General features: G+C 59.9%; 1 protein-coding gene across 3 annotated transcripts in view; it reads left to right on the top strand.

The window, feature by feature from the left end:
• The window catches only part of FMNL3 (formin like 3), a 46,354-nt gene that overhangs the window by 525 nt on the left and 26,342 nt on the right, over positions 1 to 19,487 (top strand). For all 3 annotated transcript variants that reach the window (XM_054012882.1, XM_054012880.1, XM_054012881.1), the window contains exons 2-3: positions 18,847 to 18,930; positions 19,249 to 19,329. In XM_054012882.1, coding sequence (XP_053868857.1) covers positions 18,847 to 18,930; positions 19,249 to 19,329 — 165 coding nt within the window. The remainder of the gene's footprint in view (positions 1 to 18,846; positions 18,931 to 19,248; positions 19,330 to 19,487) is intronic.

Here is a 19,487-nt window from a genome sequence, read left to right as displayed (position 1 = left end):
CCGGACAGAGCCACCCCCCCTCATTTCTCCTGCACCCCGCCGGGTTCCCCCACGTGTCCCGGGACCCTCCGCTCAGGGGTTGCGCCTCTGCTGGGTTTTGTTTGCAGCGGTTTTGTGGGAGAGGCAGGAAAGGGGGCAGCCCCAAGGCTGGCTGCGCAGGGGGGGGGAGAGCTCCTCTCCCCCCCCCGCCCTTTAGACAGGGGAGGTCACAAAGTAACAGCTGGGGGGGGCACAGAACCCCCCCCCGGTTATTTGTGGGGGGTGTGTGGAGCATTTGGGGAAACTGATCTCAGCTTTGCAGTTCGGGGGGGGCATCCCCCGGCTCCTTGGGTCGGGGGGGGCGCTTCTGACGTCAGGGTGGGGGGCTGGGGGCAGCAGGCCAAGCTGCGCAGGGTTTGCAATTAGTAAGGTGGGAAAACAGCACGGGGTGGGGCATTGGCGACGAGCCCTGCGGTGGGGGGATCAGTGTGTTGGGGGGGGGGGCTCGGTGCGTTGTTGGGGGGCAGGGCCCTGCGGTGGGCGGCTCGGTGCATTGTTTAGGGGTAGGGCCCTGCTGTGGGGGGGGGGCTCGGTGCGTTGTTGGGGGAGGGATGTCCAGGACCTCCCCCAAATGTCGGTGCCCCCACGTTACTCCCCTAGCTTGTTTTTTAATCATGCTGGAGGAGGTATTGGGGGACCTGGGGCGTGAAACGTGCTGGGGTCATTCTCCCGGTGCTAGGTCCCCTGCCCTTGGGGTTCGCCTCAGGGGAGCTCAGTGCAGGCACCCCCTGGGGTTGGCCTTCCCAGGGCATCTCTGGCTCCAGCAGCCCCCGGGGGGGACTGGCTTTGGCTGTGGGGTGTGCGGAAGGAGGGGGGGGTGTCTCTGTTCCGAACACCTTGGCCCAGGCCTGTGGCTGCTGGGGGAGAATGGGGCCCCTGGCTCTCTCTTGGGTGCTTTGCCATCTGCCAGGGGCAGGGAAGGTGGGTGCAGGCAGTGGGTGAAGCCCATGGGGGTGCAGAAGTGGGCAGTGGCTGTCGCAGGCTGATGGCCAGGAGGAAACGCCTCTCTCCGAACCTGGGCTCTGTCCGGAACGTGGTAAACCCAGGGCGAGGTGTGTGTCCCCGTCTGGGTGTGCGGTGCAGGCCCCGAGCGCCTGGCCCTGTGCCCCTGGGAGTCCGTCTGCTCCCGTGGAATGAAGGGCCAGGTCCTGCTCTCAGAGACGCTGGCGTAAGGGCAGAGTCACCCCCACTTCACAAGCTGGGGCCGAGTGGGAGCTGGAGCTGCTGTTTGCATTTCTGGTTTCTGTTCTGGGGAGCCAGGGGCTTTTCCCTCTGGGAGATCCCCTCTCCCCGCCCCTCGCAGTCCGCGCGCTCCTGGGGCAGAGCCTGGTGCTCGAGGAGCTCCCTGCGCACTGCTCCTGCCCCCAGTTTGCTGCACGGAGTTTTGGGCTGGGGTTTTTCGACCAGGGAAACTACCCTGTCAGAAACTCCGCTGGCTGGGCGCCCGCTGTGAACCACGGGAAGCTGGGACAGCGGCTGTGTGTGACAGTTCCCTGCGGCAAGGCAGCACTGCTCCTGGGGCCCTGGATAGCGCCCGGGGTCCAGCTCCCCCTGGCCCCGGGGGCCTCCCAAGGGACTGGCTCTTCTGACGCCGCTGGTGCCCACCTGGCTGTGGGCAGCTGGCAGTTCCCAGGCAAGCGCATGGTTTGCTGGGCAGTGTTGAGTGGGAACCGCCCGCTCACAGCTCAGTGCTGCCGGGACAGGGCAGTGCCCCGAGACCATCCCAATTGGCCGGGCGAGTAACAAAGACGTGGAGAGGGCTGTAGTTGGGAAGGGTTTCCTCCGGACGACTGGGCCCAGACAGGCCTTGGCTTTCCAATCCGTCCATGGCAAGCCACAAGCTAGGTGCAGCTTGGACAGCCGTCCCCCCTGCGTGCATCCCCCGGGGGTCTGGCTGCCTCGGGACAGGCCTGCCCGTCCACCCTCTGGACAGGGCCAGCCCCATTGTGGGGAAGTGATGCCATGTCTGTCTCCTGGTGCCCCGTGCCATCTGGGTGTAATGGCCTTTGGGGCCAGTTCTCTGTGGGTGGAAACTCTCGTCGTCCAATGACTTCAGTCTATCTGGGGCCCTTTTCTGCCCTCATGGCTGCAATATCTGGGACCTTACAACCCTTGATGGGCATCTCCTCCCAGCCCCTGGAGGCAGGGCAGGGGGGGCTGTTGTTCTGGTTTGCAGTGGGGAGACTGAGGCCAGGAGAGGCGAAGTGATGGACCCGAGGTCACCCAGAGAGCCAGTGGCAGAGCAGGGAGTTGGACTGGCTCTGCGGAGTCCCAGGCTCGGCCCCCCCCCCCTTGACAGGGTTTGACCCCGGACTGGTTTCCAGGGGGCGAGAGATTCCTGTTGTTTGCAGTGGGGGGGTGGGGGGCTGTCTCCATTGTTCTCAGCAAGCGCCCATAGTGTGCAGGCGTGTGGATCCCAAAACTTGGGAAACCTCCCTGAGAGGGCGCGTGGGGGCTCTCACGGGTTGTCTCTGGGTGTGGGGCGCAGGCTGGGGGCTCTCACGGGTTGTCTCTGGGTGTGGGGCGCAGGCTGGGGGACTGGGGAAGCTGCCGTTCCTTGTTCCCGATGGACGTCTCCTCCGGCTCTTTGCCCGCTCGAGGTCCCAGCGCCTCCATGTGCCAGCAGCGCGCCCCCAAGGGGGAGACAGCTGGCCCGGAGGGGCTGGGCTCGTCACACGCCTCTGAGTCACCGCTCAGATCCCAGCCGTCCCCAGCACCTCCTGGGAAGCTGCCTTGGAACTGAGATGAGGCAGCAAATGTCCCACCTTGCGTGGGGCGTTGGGTTTGGTGCTCAGCCCTGAATGTGGGTATCCGGGCAGGGAACCGCTGGGGTGCTGCTCACACGCTTCGGGGCTTTGCCTGGCGCTCTGCGTCCTGGGGGGTGGAGCCCCTAGGGGCCTGGGTGCCTTTGGCCCAGTCAGCAGTGACCCTGACCTGGCGTAGCTGTACTGAGCTAGTCCCATGGTGCAAAATAGCTCCTTCCCCTTCCCGTCGTCTTCACCGTGGTGTCACTGCCTCTGTGCTGGGGAGTTCCAGCCATCGCCTCTATTCCGGGACATGTCTTGTGCAGAGCTGAGCTGGGGGGCTGTTTTGTGTGTCTGGGGCTGGTTGTGCAGTTCCTGGGACAGGCTGTGCCCTCCGCACCTGCCCCAGACCCCACGGGTGTTGGTGGGAGCCGGTCTGTAGGTGTCATGGCTGCAATAGGACAGGGAAGAAGGGCAGTGGCAAACTGCAGTGGCTGGTGGACCTGCCAGTCGTCACTGGAAACGGAGGGATTTTTTAGTTTAAGGTGGGTGCTGGTAAAAAGCCTGTTTTACAAACAACCCCTTTCCCCTGGGGCTTTAATAATTACAACTCGCAGAAGAGAAATCTCATTGATTTTTGTCACTTTTTTTCCTGTTTTAAAACTTTTTAAAAAATGTTTTACTTTTAACTCCGCTCCACTGGTGCGAATAGAGCCCTGCGTCGGTTCCCATCCGTGTCACGTTCATTCGTGCTCTCTCCGTCTCATGCACGAACACGACCAGTAGCATGGGGCGGAGGGGCACTACATGGGGGCTCAGGGTGCAATTCCCCGCTCAGACCCAGACTCCTTCGCTTCAGCTCCCTGGATCTCAGTCCTCAACTCCTCATCTGTAAAATGGGGTGAACCCCGTTACCAGCTGCGAGCTGGTCAGACACTCTGTGAGAGAGGGAACTGCGGTAGAGTTTGGGGTGCAAAGGCCGTGGGGGGGGGGTTGGCATGTTTTAATCTAAGCAAAGGGCCAGACTCCCATGTGTTGTAAATCCAGGAGCGGTGCCAATTTACATATGATTGCAATTAACCCCAAATACCCCAAGATGGCGTCTGTTAATGGGAGGACACGGTTCCTTCAATAAATCCTGCAGTTTGGGCCCAGAGTCGCTGACATTTCTGCCTCTTGCTTTGAAAGCGAATCTGATCCGCTGGGTCCAGCTGCTGCCCCATCTCGTGTTTTAGAATTGGGGCTTGGAGCAGCCAGGACGTCCGGCTGGAGATTCCAGCTTTCCCCGGCCTGGCCTTTGGCAGGCGGGCGCGTTTCCCACACAGCAGAGACACAATCGCTGCGAGATGACGTCGCAGCCTGTCTGTCCCCAATCCCTGGGGCACGTTGCACGCCGTACGTGGGGCAGGAAAAGGGAATGTGTCTCCCCACAGTGGCTGGCTCTGCCCTGTGCTTGCCAGGTGGAAGAGGCCTTTGTGAAGATCAACGCTTGGAAAGGGCCCGTCTGGGAGAAACTTTATTTTGGCAGTGAGACTTTAATTCTTCCCATCTCTCCGAACCGGAAGCTGACGTTGAGAGGAAACGACCGCCCAAGCCTCCCGGCAAAGCCAGGAGCAGCAGGGATAGGCGGGGAGCTCTGCTCCCCCCTGCCCCTGTCCCCCGATGGGAATGTCAGGTTTCCACGGATGGAGAGACAAATGGTGTCACCTCTGTGGGCTCCGACGGGAGCTCTGTTGGCCCAAGGCTGGTGTTTCAGGAACGTTGCATCAGCGTCTGGTTACGGAGAAGCCTCGTCCAGGGAAAATACTTTGTTTGGGAAACATATTTCACGGAACCCGGGGGATCTCGCTGCGTCCGGGCTGCGGAGGGGAGAGGCTCTTTTTGCACATTTCTCATCCCAACACTTGCGATGGGAGAAAGGGGCTTGGAGCCTGGACTCCTGGGTCCTTAAGGGGACTGAGACTAGAGCGGGAAAATGGGAATTAGGACTCCTGGTCCTATTCCTGGCCGTGATACAGATGCACCCCTTCTGTGTGCCAAGCGGCTAGAGCGGGAGGGGACTGGGAGTCAGGCTGGTTCCAGCTCTGGGACGGGAGTGGAGTCTAGTGGTTGGAGTAGAGGGGGCTGGGAGCCCAGACTCCTGGGTTCCACTCTGAGGTCTGCCACGGATTGGCTGTGACTTTGGGCAAATCCCTGTCTCTCTCACGCTCTCTGCCTCAGTTTCCCTATCAGTACTATGAGGAGGATGAACATGGACATGAACGTTGAGACCTCTGGGTGAAACGGGCCCCAGATACGTGTAAGATACGTTGCGTCCGAGTGGCCAGTTGCGGAGTTGAATGCGGCGTGGCACTGCTTAGCACCCAGGGTTAGCAGGGTGGGTGTTGAGGGAGAGGAAGTTAAACGTTGTCCTGGCTGGAGATCGACTCACCCCCTGCTCACACTGGGGCCTGGCTAGAAGGGAGAAATGGGAACAGGCGTCTGGCTCTTGCCAGCGCAGGCTTGACCTTGATAATGCAGCTCTTGGGTGCCCCCAGCCTAGGACCTGCAGAAGCATGTCAGTATTATTAAGCGCATTACGGTAGTGCCCAGGGGTACCCATTATGCTGGGCACTGTCCATTGTTTATTAGGTGTATTACGGTAGCAGGTTGTCCCTTTGTGCCAGGTGGTGGACAGACTTAGAACAGGATCCTTCCCCCCACCCCCCGCACCCAAGAGCTGAAATCTGAGAACAAGGCACGAGACAGCAGGTGAATCCAGACGGAGGAGGGACAGGGGAGCATGAGGAAGCAGTGAGACACCCCTCAGTTAGCTGCGTTCCCCTAGCCAGGAGGTGTGGGGGAGAACCCGGGAAGGGAGCAGATTATGAGCAGAATGGGATGGCAGAGTCAAGAGCTGCTTGTTTTCTTGGGCGAGCCAGTTTGTGCCTCGGTTTCCCCATAAGGACGGTCCCCACGGCACAGCAGGGCTGGGGGTGCCTAAGGGAGACCCATTTGAGAAGGCGCTAGCAGGGTGTTGGATGATCTCCTCCAAACCCAGTATCAGACTCTGCCTCAGTTTCCCCAGTGATGCAGGCTGGCAAGCCAGCTCCCCAGCCAGGGCAACCGTGCCGCTCCCACCAGGTGTCCATCCCTTCCCCCAGGGGTGCATTAATTCTTCCAACATAGTTCAGCGTTGACCAAGACAGGTAAAACAGGCCCTGCTGCCTGGCCTCTCCAGACCATTTGTCACCAGCATCGCAGGTAGCCTGGCCAGGTCTCTCCACCTCCAGGAGCTCCTTTGATGTCACCAGCTGGGAGGCCGCTGATTAGTCATGGGGGTGGTGGGCTGAGCCCAGCTCCCCGGAAAGGACCAGCCCCACCTGTGTCAGAGAGGGCAAAGTATCACTAAGCCGGGGCTGCTCTGAAGAGGGAAAACACCTCAGTTGTGTGCCCCGAAGGGTAAGTTCCCCGCACAGGTGACAGAGTCTGTCCCACAGCTGCAGATCCTGCGGTGCAGCGAGGCGTGAACTGGGGTCGTAGCCGTGCATGGCCATCCGCTGGAGCCCAGAGCTTGCTGCTGGAAATGCCATGAACCAGGTTGAGCGTGGACCCCGGAGCTCGCCGCGTGCACCAGCAAAGCAGCCTCGCTGCTCGGATCAGCTGCAGCAGCCGGTTATTACCTGGTCCGTCTTCTCTTCCTGGCTGGGCTCTTTGCGCCGTTCGGTCTCCTCTCCGCACGCTCGCCGCTCAGGGGCTAAATCCAGAGGGACTCCCCTGACTTCAGGGGAGTTGGGGCCAGTTTCTGATCTCAGGGTGACTGGTGGAAATCCAGTGTGACTGTTCACACCCTTGGAGGTGCTCCGCGTTTACAGTGATGTAAGTGGAAACCAGAATTTGGCATAGCAGGGGCGGAGAGGTTAGGCGGACAAAGGGAGCACTAACTCCTGTGCGTCAGCACCACCTGCTGTTTGCCCCTCTCTAGCAATCCCCCGTCACACAGGTCAAGCTCCGACGGGCACCGAGTGCTCCGTGCCGCCTGCTGGGTTAGAGGATTCTTGGAGCCTCCCAACGATTATACACCGCTAGGCCAGAAGGGAGCGCTGTGATCGTCTCGTCTGGCCGCCTGTGTGGACGGGCCAGAGCACGGCCCTGGATTAATTCCCAGGGCAGATCGTCTAGAGAAGCAGCCAGGCTGGATTTAAAAGTTGCCAGAGATGGAGAATCCACCCCCACCCTCGGTAAATTGTTCCAGTGGTTAATTACCTTCTCTGTTCACAATTAGCGCCTTATTGCCGTCCAGCTTCAACGTCCGGCCCCAGGATCTTGTCCCTTTGTCTGCTGGACTGTCTGACGCCTGCTCCAGATTCCCCTGTTGATATGTCCCAGGATCACATTGGCTCTTTTGGCCCCAGGGATGCCCTGGGAGCTCCCAGAATCAGAGAAAATTCAGGTGGGAAGAGGCCCGAGAGGTCATCGAGTCCAACCCCCTGCTCAAAGCAGGACCAACCCCGCATGTTCAGCTGATTATCCCCCTGACTTCCTAGGCATTTTCAGAGTCGCTGCTTGCCCGGGTAGAGTCCCCCGTCCCGTACGTTCGGCCGGTGTTCTGTGCTCCTGGGTGGATGACTTGACATTTGGAATACACATTGTTTGCTTGTGCCCAGTTTACCAAGCAAACCAGGCGGCTCTGTCTTGGTGACCCGTCCTCTTCGTTATTCACCACCCGTCCCATCTTTGTGCCATCCGCAAATCTGATCAGTGAGGATTTTATGGCTTCTTCGAGCTCGTTGATAAAAATGTTAACTAGTGGAGGGCCACAAGCCGATCCGAGCAGGACCCTCTAGAGACTCGGCCCCTTGGGGATGGCTCCCCTTTGACAATTGCATTTTGAGATAGATCTGTTAGCCAGCGTTTAATCCATGTAAAGTGTGCCGGGTTGGGTTTGTTCTGTTCTAGATTTCTAATAAAAAAAAAAGTTATGTGATGCCAAGTCAAATGTCTTCCAGAAATCAAAGTCTAGTAAAGCAACACCATTGCATTTATCAGCCAAACTTGTAGCCTCATTTAAAAAATCAGGTCTGTTTTCCATAAACCCATGTTGACTGGCGTTAATGATATGACCGTCCTTTAATTGTTTATTAACTGAGTCCAATATCAGCCGCTCCATTATTTTGCCTGGCATTGATGTCAGGCAGACAGGTTTATAATTACCCAAGTCATCCTATTTACCCTGTTCAAATAAAGCTTTCTTCCAGTTTTCTGGGACTTCCCCAGTGTTCCAGGAGTTATTGAAAATGAACATTAATGATCCGGAGAGCTTTTGGCCAGCTCTTTTAAAATTCTTGGATGCAAGTTTTTTTGGCTCTACTGCTTTGAAAATGTTTAGCTTTAGTAGCTGCTGTTTAACATAATCCTGAGTTACTGTGGGAATGGAAAGAGTGTCATCGTCGTCAGCATCATCATCGGATATGACAACATCTGGCTTTTTCCCCAAACAGAGAAGAACAAGATTTGGAGAACTCGTCTGCCTTTTCTGCATGATTAGTGACCGTTCTATCATTGCCATCCAGTCATGAACCAGTACCATTGTTAGGATTTCTTTTGTTCCTAATATACTCCTTATCTCCTTAACTCTGCTGTCCACAGAGTTCTCCCTGTGTCCTTTTGTTTCCCTTATCAATTTTCTATAATTCTTAGCTTCTAATTTATATTCATTGCTATTAACTCCTCCTTTTTCCATGTGTTACCTGTTGTGTCTATTTTGTTTATAGCTTCTTTCACATCCCCTCTAAGGCAGGCTGGTTTTGTAACCAATGTAGCCTTCTTTCTTGCTTTGTGTTTTTCTGGGCGTTCTTAAACAGTTCCCGGTTATCATTCACATATACAGTCCTTCACCTGCCATAAACTGTCTTGTAAATCACTTTGCACTAAAACTGCCACTGGACTGGTGGTTAGAACACAGGACTGGGAGTCAGGATTCCCGGGTTCTGAACCTTAATGTGTGACCTTGGGTGAGTCCTTTCCCTTCTCTGTGCCTCAGTTTCCCCACCTGTGTAATCGGGAATAATGGTACTCACCTTTGTAAAGCACTTTGAGTTCATTTGATGAAAAGGAAAGGGCAGCCTAGGAGCAGAATTGTTACTGATCTAATGATAATCCATCTGTTACCAGGGGCAGAACTTTTCTCTGAAATGTGCTACAACTCGGGTTCTTAGCCCCTGCGCTCCAGAGCCAGTGGCCTTTGTGAGTTATGAGATCGGGAGCAGTAGCTGAAATGTCTCAGAGTCACTTCGTGGTAAACTCGTCAGTCCCTGCGAGGGACGAAGTGCCTGGCTTTACCCAGCCCTGAAATGCAGCCACCTCTGGACGTGTTTCACAGCACACAGCAACGCTGCACAACAGCGTCTAAGTGCCACTTTTAAGCTCCCATCCAAGTCCTTTGTCTGCTTAGCTGGAGCTTGGCAGGATCCCATCATGCGCTGCAGGCCGCCTGCTGGCCTCCCAGCCCCTCCCCCTCAATCTGGCATAGAAACCACCAGGCGTCCTGTCATGAATGTCCTGGATCTGCCACCCACTTCCCTGGGCTTGTGGGGGAATGTGTGTAATTAGCGAGGGAATGTAGCAATCGAGGAGCTGCTGCAGAGTAATTATAGATCAGTGGGAATCCGTTCCAGGAGGCTGCAGTCTTGGAGTTGGCTTCGCTTGGCTCTGATGCTGATGAGTTTAGTCCCAGGCTGCCTGGTTCACTTTGATCCTCAAACGCTTTCCTGTTTGCAGCTCAGCCTGGTGGGGAACAAAGCTGGCGTGAAAGGGATGGGCTTCGTTTGTACCTGGCATAAAATTAAGCTCCTATTTTGAGGCCCAGGGGCGCTGCCCCGTCCCTCCTGGCTCTAGGCATAGGAGAGCCTCCATGCAGAAGTGAGCGCTAGACTGGGTCCACCTCTCTGCCAGTTGCCCTCCCCAGCTCGGTGCAAATCACAGAGCGAGACCGTGAACTCGCACCGTGTGCAGACCTCTGCAAAGCGGGTCTACATCGCTGCTGGGGCCCTGTCTGCATTAGGGACTGTCACGGAGTCCCCGGGCGATGCTCTGGAACTGCTCCCCACAAAGCCAGTCAGGACTCTGGGGAGCCTCCTTTCCCATGGAGCAGACTGTCTTCAGGGCAAGAAGCTCACACGGCTTCACCTCCTGAGAGCATTCAGCATATGCCCCTCCGTGCGCTTCCCACAGCGAGTCCGCCCCGGCGGGGTCCTGGGGAAGCCAGAGGGTCCTGCACCCCCACTTCTCAGTCAGATGTGGCTCTCAGCCAGCCAGTAACACAGAGGTTTATTAGATGACAGGAACACGGTCTAAAACAGAACTTGTAGGTCCAGCGAACCGGATCCCTCGGCCGGGTCCATCCTGGGGTCCCGCGAGCCAGACACCCCCGTCTGCCCTCACTCCCCGTCCCCAGGCAACTCCAAAATGAAACCCCCTCCAGCCCCTCCTTCTCTGGGCTTTGTCTCTTTCCCCGGGCCAGGAGGTCACCTGACCTCTTTGTTCTCCCACACCTTTAGCATCCCCTTGCAGGGGGGAAGGGCCTGGCCATTAGTTGCCAGGCGACAGAGGGTCAGTCAGAAACTGAGGTCCCCACCCAGTATTCAGAGGAAACGTTAAGAACAGTCCCACTTCGTCACAGGGACACATGCACCCAAAAAGCGGCAGCAGCAAAATGCAGTAATGCAGACGCGTTGCAATGGTCACCAGAGCTGGCCTTGCTCGGAACAACTCGCAGCGTCTGCGCCGGCTGCGTCACTGCCCCAGTCCCTAATGCAGCCAGGCCCTGACTGAGAACACAAGGGGCGGCCGCTGGAGACTCAGACTCGTCGTGTTATCCCCGGTCCCTCCGGGCTAGGCTTGGGGTGCCCGGACAAGGGCGGGTGCAGGGGACGCTCGTGCCCCCTGACTGGATTTGCACACCAGAGGTTTAAGAAGTAAAACCTTGGCACTGACTTGGAGCCCTTTAGAGCCCAGAGCAGAGCTTTGAGAAAGGACCTAGGAGTTTGGAGGCTCTGATCCGAAATAACCTGGAACCGCGGCGGGAGAGCTCCGTATGGAGCCGCCCGGCTGGCTTCTCGCCTGGGCCAAAAGCCTCCTGCCGGCAGTGCTGGGCCCTGGGGCTGATTCTGCTCTTGCGGGTGTGGGGTCACTCAATGGAGCTTGGGGTGCCAGACCGGGGGCAGAATGCAGCCCTGTGTCTCTGGCTGCGCTTTCGAAGCGCGTCTTCCACGCGTGGGGAAAAACCGAACCCAACTGCTTTTTGATTGTTGTTTTTTTCAGCGGCGGGGGGGCCGTAAAGAAACGGCACGATGCCCCGTGGGAGTGGCTCTGCCCTGGGAGCACAAGGGCAGGGGATCCCACGTTTCACACCGCTCAGCATTCGAGCATTGGGCTTTTCTTCCCCCCCCCCGGCTGCTCTGCCTCTCCAAGCGCCGCACCCCCCCATGCGGCACCGCAGGGGCTAAGGCAGGCGCTTTCCAGATGCTGGGTTCTGCAGGGGAGGTGACTGGAGCTCTGTTAGGTGCCTAAACCGAGGGCCTGGTTTTCCGAGGGGCCGTGCCTCCTGCAGCGCCTGGGATGCAAGTGATAAGTAGCTAGTGGCTACTGACTTGGGGCTGGGATTTTCACATGTGCCTAATGGCCGGGTTGTTACAAGTATTTAGGCCTCTAGAACGGCCCTAAGAGACGGCATCAATCCCACAGCAAGTCCAGCGGTTTCTCTGCCCAGGAGTCCCTTGAGAACCGCCCGGGTGCCTAGCCTGGCTCTCGGGACGGGCGGTGAGTGGTGGGGATCCCTGCCTCTCACGGGGTGCTTGTCATCTGCTCGTCTCCCTTCGCCGACTCGTTAGCCGTGTTTTACACTCTAGGCACCTCAGACTGGAGAGTCCCGGGATCGGTCCCAGCTGGGAGCAAACTGCTGGGTCCCTGCCTCCCTGATCCAAACGGAGCCCCCGATTCCCCGCTCGAGCGAGAGGATGGGGCTGGCCCTGGTGCCTGGCCGGAGCTGCCGGCCTGGATGGTGTTAAGGTGAAATCCCCCGGGATGCGGCCATTGCCAAAGGGGAAAGAATAGAGAGGTGCCGCTGTCTGCGCTGGGGCTTTGAAGCTTGCTGCGAGGAAGTCTGCTGGCTCTTTCCGGTGCTCCCCTGAGAAGTAAACAGCCCCCGAGCAGGACGCAGGCGGGTTTGGCTTCTTGATGTGACTTAGGGGAGAAGAGCAAAGGGGCTGGGGGTGGATTTAACTCCTGGTCCTGACAGCCAGCTAAGCCCGGCTCCTGGCGTCAGCCGAGCCCAGGGGAACGAGCAGGGCTGGTTGGCGGGTGGAAAACACTCTCCTGCCTCCTTAGTTGTCGGTTTGCAGAACGCGGACGCTGTAATTTGCGGTCGGGCTTGTTATAAAAATAAGAGTTGACCTGGAACTAGGGAGGGCGTGAGCCGAGTGCCAGGCTGGTTCTGTGCACGGTTCCGTTGCAGTGCTGTGGGTTGAATGCGTGCTCTTGGGCGTGTGCTGGAGAGGTCCGACAGGAGGGCGTGGGATGGTGACAAAGCGTTTCCAGGATTGTCCAGACCGGAGGAAGGACTTCGGCCCTTGCCTGTGCTGTGGGGGTTTGCACTAGTGTGCCGTGCAAACAAAGCTGTGGCTAGGGCACAAGAGTGACCCAGGACGCCTGCCGCAGACTCTCAGTATGAATCTGGAGCCAACACGAGAGAGGCCCATAAAACACTACAGGCTGCTCTTGTCGGCCCTATTTACCCCATCCCAGCAAGAGTCATTGGACGGCGGCACGTGCATACAGGACAGAAGGGACAGCTTTTCAATGCAAAGGGTAACTAACCTGTGGAACTCCCTGCTGAAGGATACCCCGCCTTCACGCTAACTGCTAGAACTCCACGTGTTCTTCTTATCGAGGCATCCGTCCCGTCCTCCTTGAACTCTCGGCCTCGGTGACACCCTGTGTCAGGGAGTTCCGCCGTCTAGCTCTGCGCTGTGGGAAGATGTTTCCTCGGTCCTGAATTTGCTGCCTTTTGGTGGCGTTGCTGGATGGTGGCTCTGTCTGCGGCACGGCCGGGTCACCTGGGAAAGCATCTCCCAGGCCATGTGCTCAAGGGAACCAAAAGTTCTGATTTTGTATAAGGAACCGCAGGTCATTTGGGATCCTTGGACAAGGCCCTCAGCTCCTTAGTGTCTGAACTCAGTGCCAGTGATCCCCCTGTTTCTCCCAGTCCAGACCCCCTCAGTCCACGCTAAGTAACCCCCCTCCATCCTAGGTGCGCATGCTTGTCTAATGTTTGCAGAGAGTTATTGTCCTGGAAAACCCCAGCCCCTGGACCACGCAGCCTGGACATATTTAGCTGTCTCGTCCTGCACTTACAAGTCATTGTTGTTTTTGCTAGTCTTTGCACTCCTTCCAGCCCTCAAGTATCTTCCTGGCACTGGCTGTGCCTGGAAACCAGTGAGATCCTTGTGCTGCGCCTCTCCTCCAACACTGTGCATTTAGCCTGTGGAACTCAGCTCCACAAGACGCGGTTGGAGGCCAGGATCTTAGCAGGGTTTATACAAAGGGATTCGACGTTTCTCCGGCTACCGAGACTAGCCAGGGTGATTAAAAATCAGCAAGAGTTTTGGAAGGGACATGAACTGTCGTGCTTCAGCATCTAAGCCAGGCTCGAGCTGCGCGTGTCAGTTCCTGGGGCCGTCCGCCCCCAGCTGCGTTTCTTGCACTGCTGGCGATGGGACGCTGGGCTGGCCAGACCAGGTCCTCTCCCAGCCCCCGGAGGTGGGAGTGATCAGCTAGCGGGGCCTGGGGCAGCGAGACCCGGGTTTGATCCGACCTCCCTGTGGTTTCCTATCCAGGCCCAGGGCAAAGCCGCGCTCCTAGGGGCACGAGCCACCACGCCGCCATCCCAGGCCGCTCTGCTCCGGCTGGCAGGCCCAAGCCTGAGGGGCGGGGAGGCCCGAGGAGCCTGGAAATGGCGGCTGGGCGTCGCTGCCCCGGCGGGAGTGGCTGGGCAGTGAGATAAGATGCTTTCTCCTTCCTGCAGCCGTTTCCCGGCTGGGGGGCGAGGCGGGGGGGCTGGAAGCCTGGGTTAGCCGAAGGGGTCTCCTGAACTCTGCCTGGGGATCCTTTTAGCTCCTGAGCGTGGATTGAGCTGGGATCGGTGGAGGCTTTGGCGCAGACTCACGAGGGAGACAAGCCAGGGCCGGACTTGGGCTGCAGCAGCCGGGGCAGGCTGGGCCCAGCAGAAGAACCACCCTGGGCTAAGCGCTGGCCAGCAGCCTCCTGCTCCAGCCTGGGAGCCGCTGCCAGGCTGGGGCGGTGGAGTGGGGCTCTGGCACCCGAGCCCAGCGGCAGGGGTGATACGGAAGGCGCTGGGCAGGTGCCTGGGGCGGCCAGTGAAGAGGGGGGCGGCACGTCCAGCCGTTCGGCGGTGAGGCCGTCACTCCCTCTCGGAGCGAAGGACCTGCCGCCGAATTGCCGCCTTGAGCTGGGCTTAAAAACCAGGCCGTTGTAAAGCTGCCAGAGGGACCATTAGGGGCCTCGGCTGCCTGCCGTTCTCCACACCCAGGAGGGACCAGCCCCCAGGCCTGGCTGCCCAGGGAAGTGACACCGGTGTAACTGCAGTTGGTTTCTAAACGCTCGGGGAGCTGCGGAAAGCAGCCTCTCAAAGCAATATCAGAGCCAAACCACTGGTTTAAATTCACAGCGTGGGTTCAGTGGGCCTGACTCCTGACTCCATCACCTGACTCCTGGAGCTGGGGCTTTCAGGAACACCCCACACAGCCCAGGAGTCATGGGGCCATCGCGAGAGTCAGGCCCCATCGGGCACGTGTCCATCTGAGCTTTGCCCCCCTCCGCTGGTCTGCCACATGCTCTGACCAGCGCCCTAGTGAGAATCTGTGGGGGTGGAGGGCTGGGCTTAGTGGGGTCATGCTGCCCCCACCTCCCTGCTCCCAATCATCCGCTCCTGTCACTTGGCTGTGACCCTGAATGCCGCTCAGCATCTCATGGGGTGAGGTTTGGGGCCGGGCAGGATCGGGCCCAGAGACAATAGCATGCTGCTGTGGGGGTGGGGGGGCCTCTCTCCCGGGACCCCCTGAAAACAGCCAGTTCTGGCTGCTTCGTGAGGGAGCTGGGGGGAGCGTTCGAGCCACAACAATATCCCGTTTCATCTGGCCATATGTCCAGCTTCCCCCAGCTCCTCCTCTGGGCTGAGCAAGGCTGTGGGCAGGGGCACGGATTGGAGGGGAGTGGGGGGAACGTGCCTTTGTGTTAAGGGGACGACCCATGAGTCAGTGGGAAAACCACCTTCCGTCCTCTGGGCTAGAAATAAAGCCAGCCCCTTCCCCCCCAGGACCCGGATCCAGGCCGGGGGAAAGTCAGCTGATGTTTTTAAAGTTTCCTTTTCTCCTCTCAGGCAGCCCAGTTTTGCACAATGCGGTTTCTGTCTCCACTGACGACACTCTGTCTCTCTGCAGCTGAACACAAGCCAAGATGAGCTCTATTATTTTTCGGTTTGGTTTTTGCTTTCCCTCCGCCCCGCGCTGCCTCTTGTTTCTGTGACGAGGCGATGCAGGGGGGCGGTGTGGAAAACTCCCCCAGTGCAGCCGCTGGCTGACGTTCGTTCGTTCGAAAGGACAGAAGCCCGGGAGGGGGCCGGAGGAAGGAGCCTGCCTCACTCTCCTTCTCCCTTTCATGTTTCTCTGTCAATGGGGCGCTCAGGGTGTGATCTTGCTGCTCCCCTGGCCTGGGTCCAAGCCCGCGCCCCCGGCTGTGCGGATGGGGTGGGAGGGAACGTGGCCTAGTGGTTAAAATGGTGGATTGGGAGCTGGGAGGCCTGGGTCTGCCACAGACTCCCTGGGTGATCTTGGTCCTGTCCCTCCGTGCTGGTCACGCGCTGGGTGGGGACGGAACAGGCTAGGCAGGGGGGGTCTGGATCTGGCCTGCTCCAGGTTCCTGGCTGGGATGGTCGCCAGCGCTAGCCACCTCAGCGGCAGGTGCAGGAAACCGCAGACGCGGCGACCGGCAGCTCTTCCCAGCCTGGCTGGCTCATGCTGGGAAGCAGGAGGGTTCATAGCTCCTGGCTCGGCCTTGGCGTGGGGACGGCCCGGAGCCGCTGGGGATGGCCAGCGCTCGCAGTGGAGGAGGAAGCCCTGACAGGAACGGCCTGAGGCTGTCCCACGCGGCTTTTCTGGCAGAGGTGGGGGCTGCCTGATAAACAATTCCCGTCAAACCTCAGGAGTGAGAGAAACTGACCCAGTCAGCGGGGGGAAATCGAGTCACGCTCAAAGGAGAGATCCGGACACAGTCTCAGGGACCGTCACAGATGGGCTTTGCAGCCAAGCTGGGGCATGACGTTCTGGTCTGGGCTGTTCTGGTTCTTGTCCCCCTGCCCCTGGGTCGGTGGGCATCCCTGAGCGTGTCTGGGAAGATGTCCTGATCTGAACCCTACGGGCACCAGCTCCTCGGTGGCCTGAACTGACCCCGCCGTGACTTGCGCCAGCCGGGGAGGTTTACGTAGGCTGTGGCCGTTCAGCGCGGTTCCTAGAGAGACGGCGCCCAATTTCCAGGTGTCTGGCGGAGGACGGGAGAGAGACTCCGAGGGCACTGCAAAGAGCTCTGCGCTCCAGGGAGCTGAGGGAGGACGAAGCAGAGGGGAGGCAGAATTCTCTTTTCCTAGCTGAGCGCCCTCCCCTCGGGCCGGGGCAGCTTCGAACGAGGGGCGCCAGCGACTGGCTTCTAGGACTAGGACTGGCCCACTGCCTGGGGGAGGATGTGGCCCCAAAGGCCTCGTGATGACACTCCATATCCCAGCGCTTTGGGCTGGCGTTTCCTGCAGGCTTGGATCAAGGGGGGGCCAAACCGGGACCCTCCATAGGAAACCCACAGAGCTGCGTGGCCCCATAGCCAGCATTGACCCCACTGCTTCCAGGACACAGCTGCTGCCCCTCGCCCCTGTCCTGTGGGTGCCAGGCCCTGAGGCATTGGTCCATCACCACCTGGCCCTTCGCATGGGGGTTGGGCAGGGCAGGGGGGATCGGAAGAAACGGGTGCCCAGATAAAGGGGACGTAGAAGGGAAGAGACCTGAATGCTCCCGGCATCCTTCAGGGGCTCCTGTCTGCCTGGGACTGGGGCACCTGCCTCGAACGAACACTTGGCCAGGGCAGATGCTGGTGGGGCCAGTGCTGGGTCCTGGGGCCTTTGCCCTCCGAGGCCGCTGGGCCTAGTCCAGGGGATGAAACCTCCCAGTCTGCTCTGCTGGGCGAGCGAGCGGGCGTGGAGCAGCCCAATACCGCCAGCCGACAGTCCTCGCTGGTGCTGGGAAGTGGTGGCAGCCCCTGGCTCCCCTCCTGCGCCCGCCCAGCGCAGCTCATCGCAGGAAGTGGTGGAGCGCGGCGCTCCGGCGGGAGCCAGGCTGTGGTTAGCACAGAGAGGAAGCTGGTGTAGACGGGAAGCGATGGTTTGCGATATGGCGAGATTTCGTGCGACGGCAGTCACAGGAAGGAGGCCCAACGAGCCGCGCTGTGCAGTGACCGTGGAACGCGTCTCCCAGCCAAAGCCGCTCCAGCGCCAGGCCTGTGCCCAACGAGTGGGGGGGCTAATCACTGCGTGTAAACACCCCGGCAGTAAATGCAGGTGCCCTGCTTGCACGAGTGCTCGCAGCCGTGTCAGTGAGCAACGCGTGAAGACACCACTGAAGATTCGGGTGTCACTGTACCTCGACTCCCGCTGATGCCTAGCCCTGGTGCTAGCCCCACCTCCGGGGCATGGTGCAGGGGCTGAGCTGGGAGGAGAGTGTCGCTCATATTGAAACGAACAGTTCCAGCAGTGCTGGGGTGCCCAGCTGAGATCAGAGCCTGGAGCCAGGCGTTGCCCAGGGGCAACACGAGAGCCAGTCTCTGCCCCGGGCCGCTTACAATCTAAGCAGGCAAGGCCGACGCAGGACAGGAGAGGCCCGAGGTCACAGCCAGGAGTAACCCTATCTGGTGCCCAGGAGGCCAGGCTCCGCTGAGGGTGCAGCCAGCGGAGGGCGGTCGGGCATGGCCCAGGAATGCCGTGGCTGGGAGACACCGAGACCAGAACAAAAGGACCATTGTGCAGCTGCAGCTGCCTTGAATTTCCAAGGAGGCCGGGATGCAGCCAGAGGCCCTGGGCCGCGGGATCTGGCAGGTCGTCTGCCCTCTGTTCGCCGATGGGGCAGGACGCTGCCTGTCTCCGAACCCCTGCGGCAGGCGGGGCTGGCACAAGGGGCAGCGTGGGGGTCCTGGTGGGCTCCTTCTCGTCTGGCCTGTGCTGAGGCGCTGCGTGTGCTAAAGCCATTAGGCGATGAAGTCATGTCTTAGTTCTGCGGTGCAATCGGAGCTCTGTCTCCCCCTCCCCCTCCCCCTCGGTGGTAACTGGCTTAAAACCCTCGCCCACCGCTAGCAACCAGGCCCTGGCCTGCTTCCCCTCTGCTCCCTGACCCCAAAACCAAGGAGCAGGCCACGCTAGGGGGCAGGGCTGTCGCCCCAGCTCTGCCCCGGAGATGTGGGGTGCATGACGGGAGGTGAAGGGCGCTGGGCCAGACCCACAGGCGTCACAGGGGTGAGGGGCGGATTTGCACCAGCGAGGGTGTGGCCCCGCTTGAGGGTACCGGGGTAGCTGGAGCAGGACCCGGATATCTGTTCTGGCAGCACAAATTAGCAACATGGGACCTTCAGTGACCCCCCGTGATGAAGGCCTCCAGCCGTATGGCTCAGCAGTGGCACAGCGCCCCCCAGGGTAGGAACCCCCGCGTGCGCCGCTGGCCCGGCTTCATTTCAGTGCCTTCCAGATGTGCTTTGTCGGAGCTGGGCCGGGGTGGGCAGGGGCCTGGAGCTGGGCCGGGGGCTCAGGGGGGTATTGGCACCGCTCCCAGTCTGCCTTGGTTCCCGCTCAGGCCTGCGGGAGTGAACAGGCCAGCCCTAGCCGTCAGCACCAGGGCCGGGGCATGTGACCCGACGGGGAGGGGTCCAGCCGCCCACAGCCCCCCCTCATGTCGCCTGTCATCTCTCCTCTTTGCAGAGCTCCATGAACCTGCCCCCCGACAAAGCCCGGCTCCTGCGCCAGTATGACAACGAGAAAAAATGGGACCTGATCTGCGACCAGGTACCGGGGCTGTAACGCCAGCCGCGGCTCGGGTCTGAGTGGGCAGAAGGCTGGGGGCAGGGGCCGCTGGGGCTCCCGGGCCGGGGGCAGGGAAAAGGCCGGGTCCGCGCAGACGTAGGAGTCACTCTGTGCTCAGGGCTGGCCACAGGAGCCGTCGGGGTGATCCAGGGCTGCGGCTAATGGGAGCAGCGAGTCAGAGCCGTGCGCGCCCCTTGCAGCTCTCGCTCCGTCCCAGCCACTGATGCCCACGCTTCCCCCTCCAGGCCACGACTCCTCCTCCTCCTGGCACCCGCAGTCATGCCCTTTCCTCCCCTCCAGGAGCGGTTCCAGGTGAAGAACCCTCCCCATACCTACATCCAGAAGCTGCAGACCTTCCTGGACCCTGGCGTGACTCGGAAGGTAAGGGGCTCGCACGGCGGCCGTGAGCTGGGGGGGCACGCACGGCGGCCGTGAGCTGGGGGGGCCACGCACGGCGGCCGTGAGCTGGGGGGGCCACGCACGGCGGCCGTGAGCTGAGGGGGCTCACACGGCGGCCGTGAGCTGGGGGGGCTCACACG

Source organism: Malaclemys terrapin, chromosome 23 (genome assembly GCF_027887155.1).
Source record: "Malaclemys terrapin pileata isolate rMalTer1 chromosome 23, rMalTer1.hap1, whole genome shotgun sequence".
Taxonomy (NCBI): domain Eukaryota; kingdom Metazoa; phylum Chordata; order Testudines; family Emydidae; genus Malaclemys; species Malaclemys terrapin.
The sequence above is the reverse complement of the archived record's forward strand: the minus strand, read 5'-3'. Positions and strand labels throughout refer to the sequence as shown.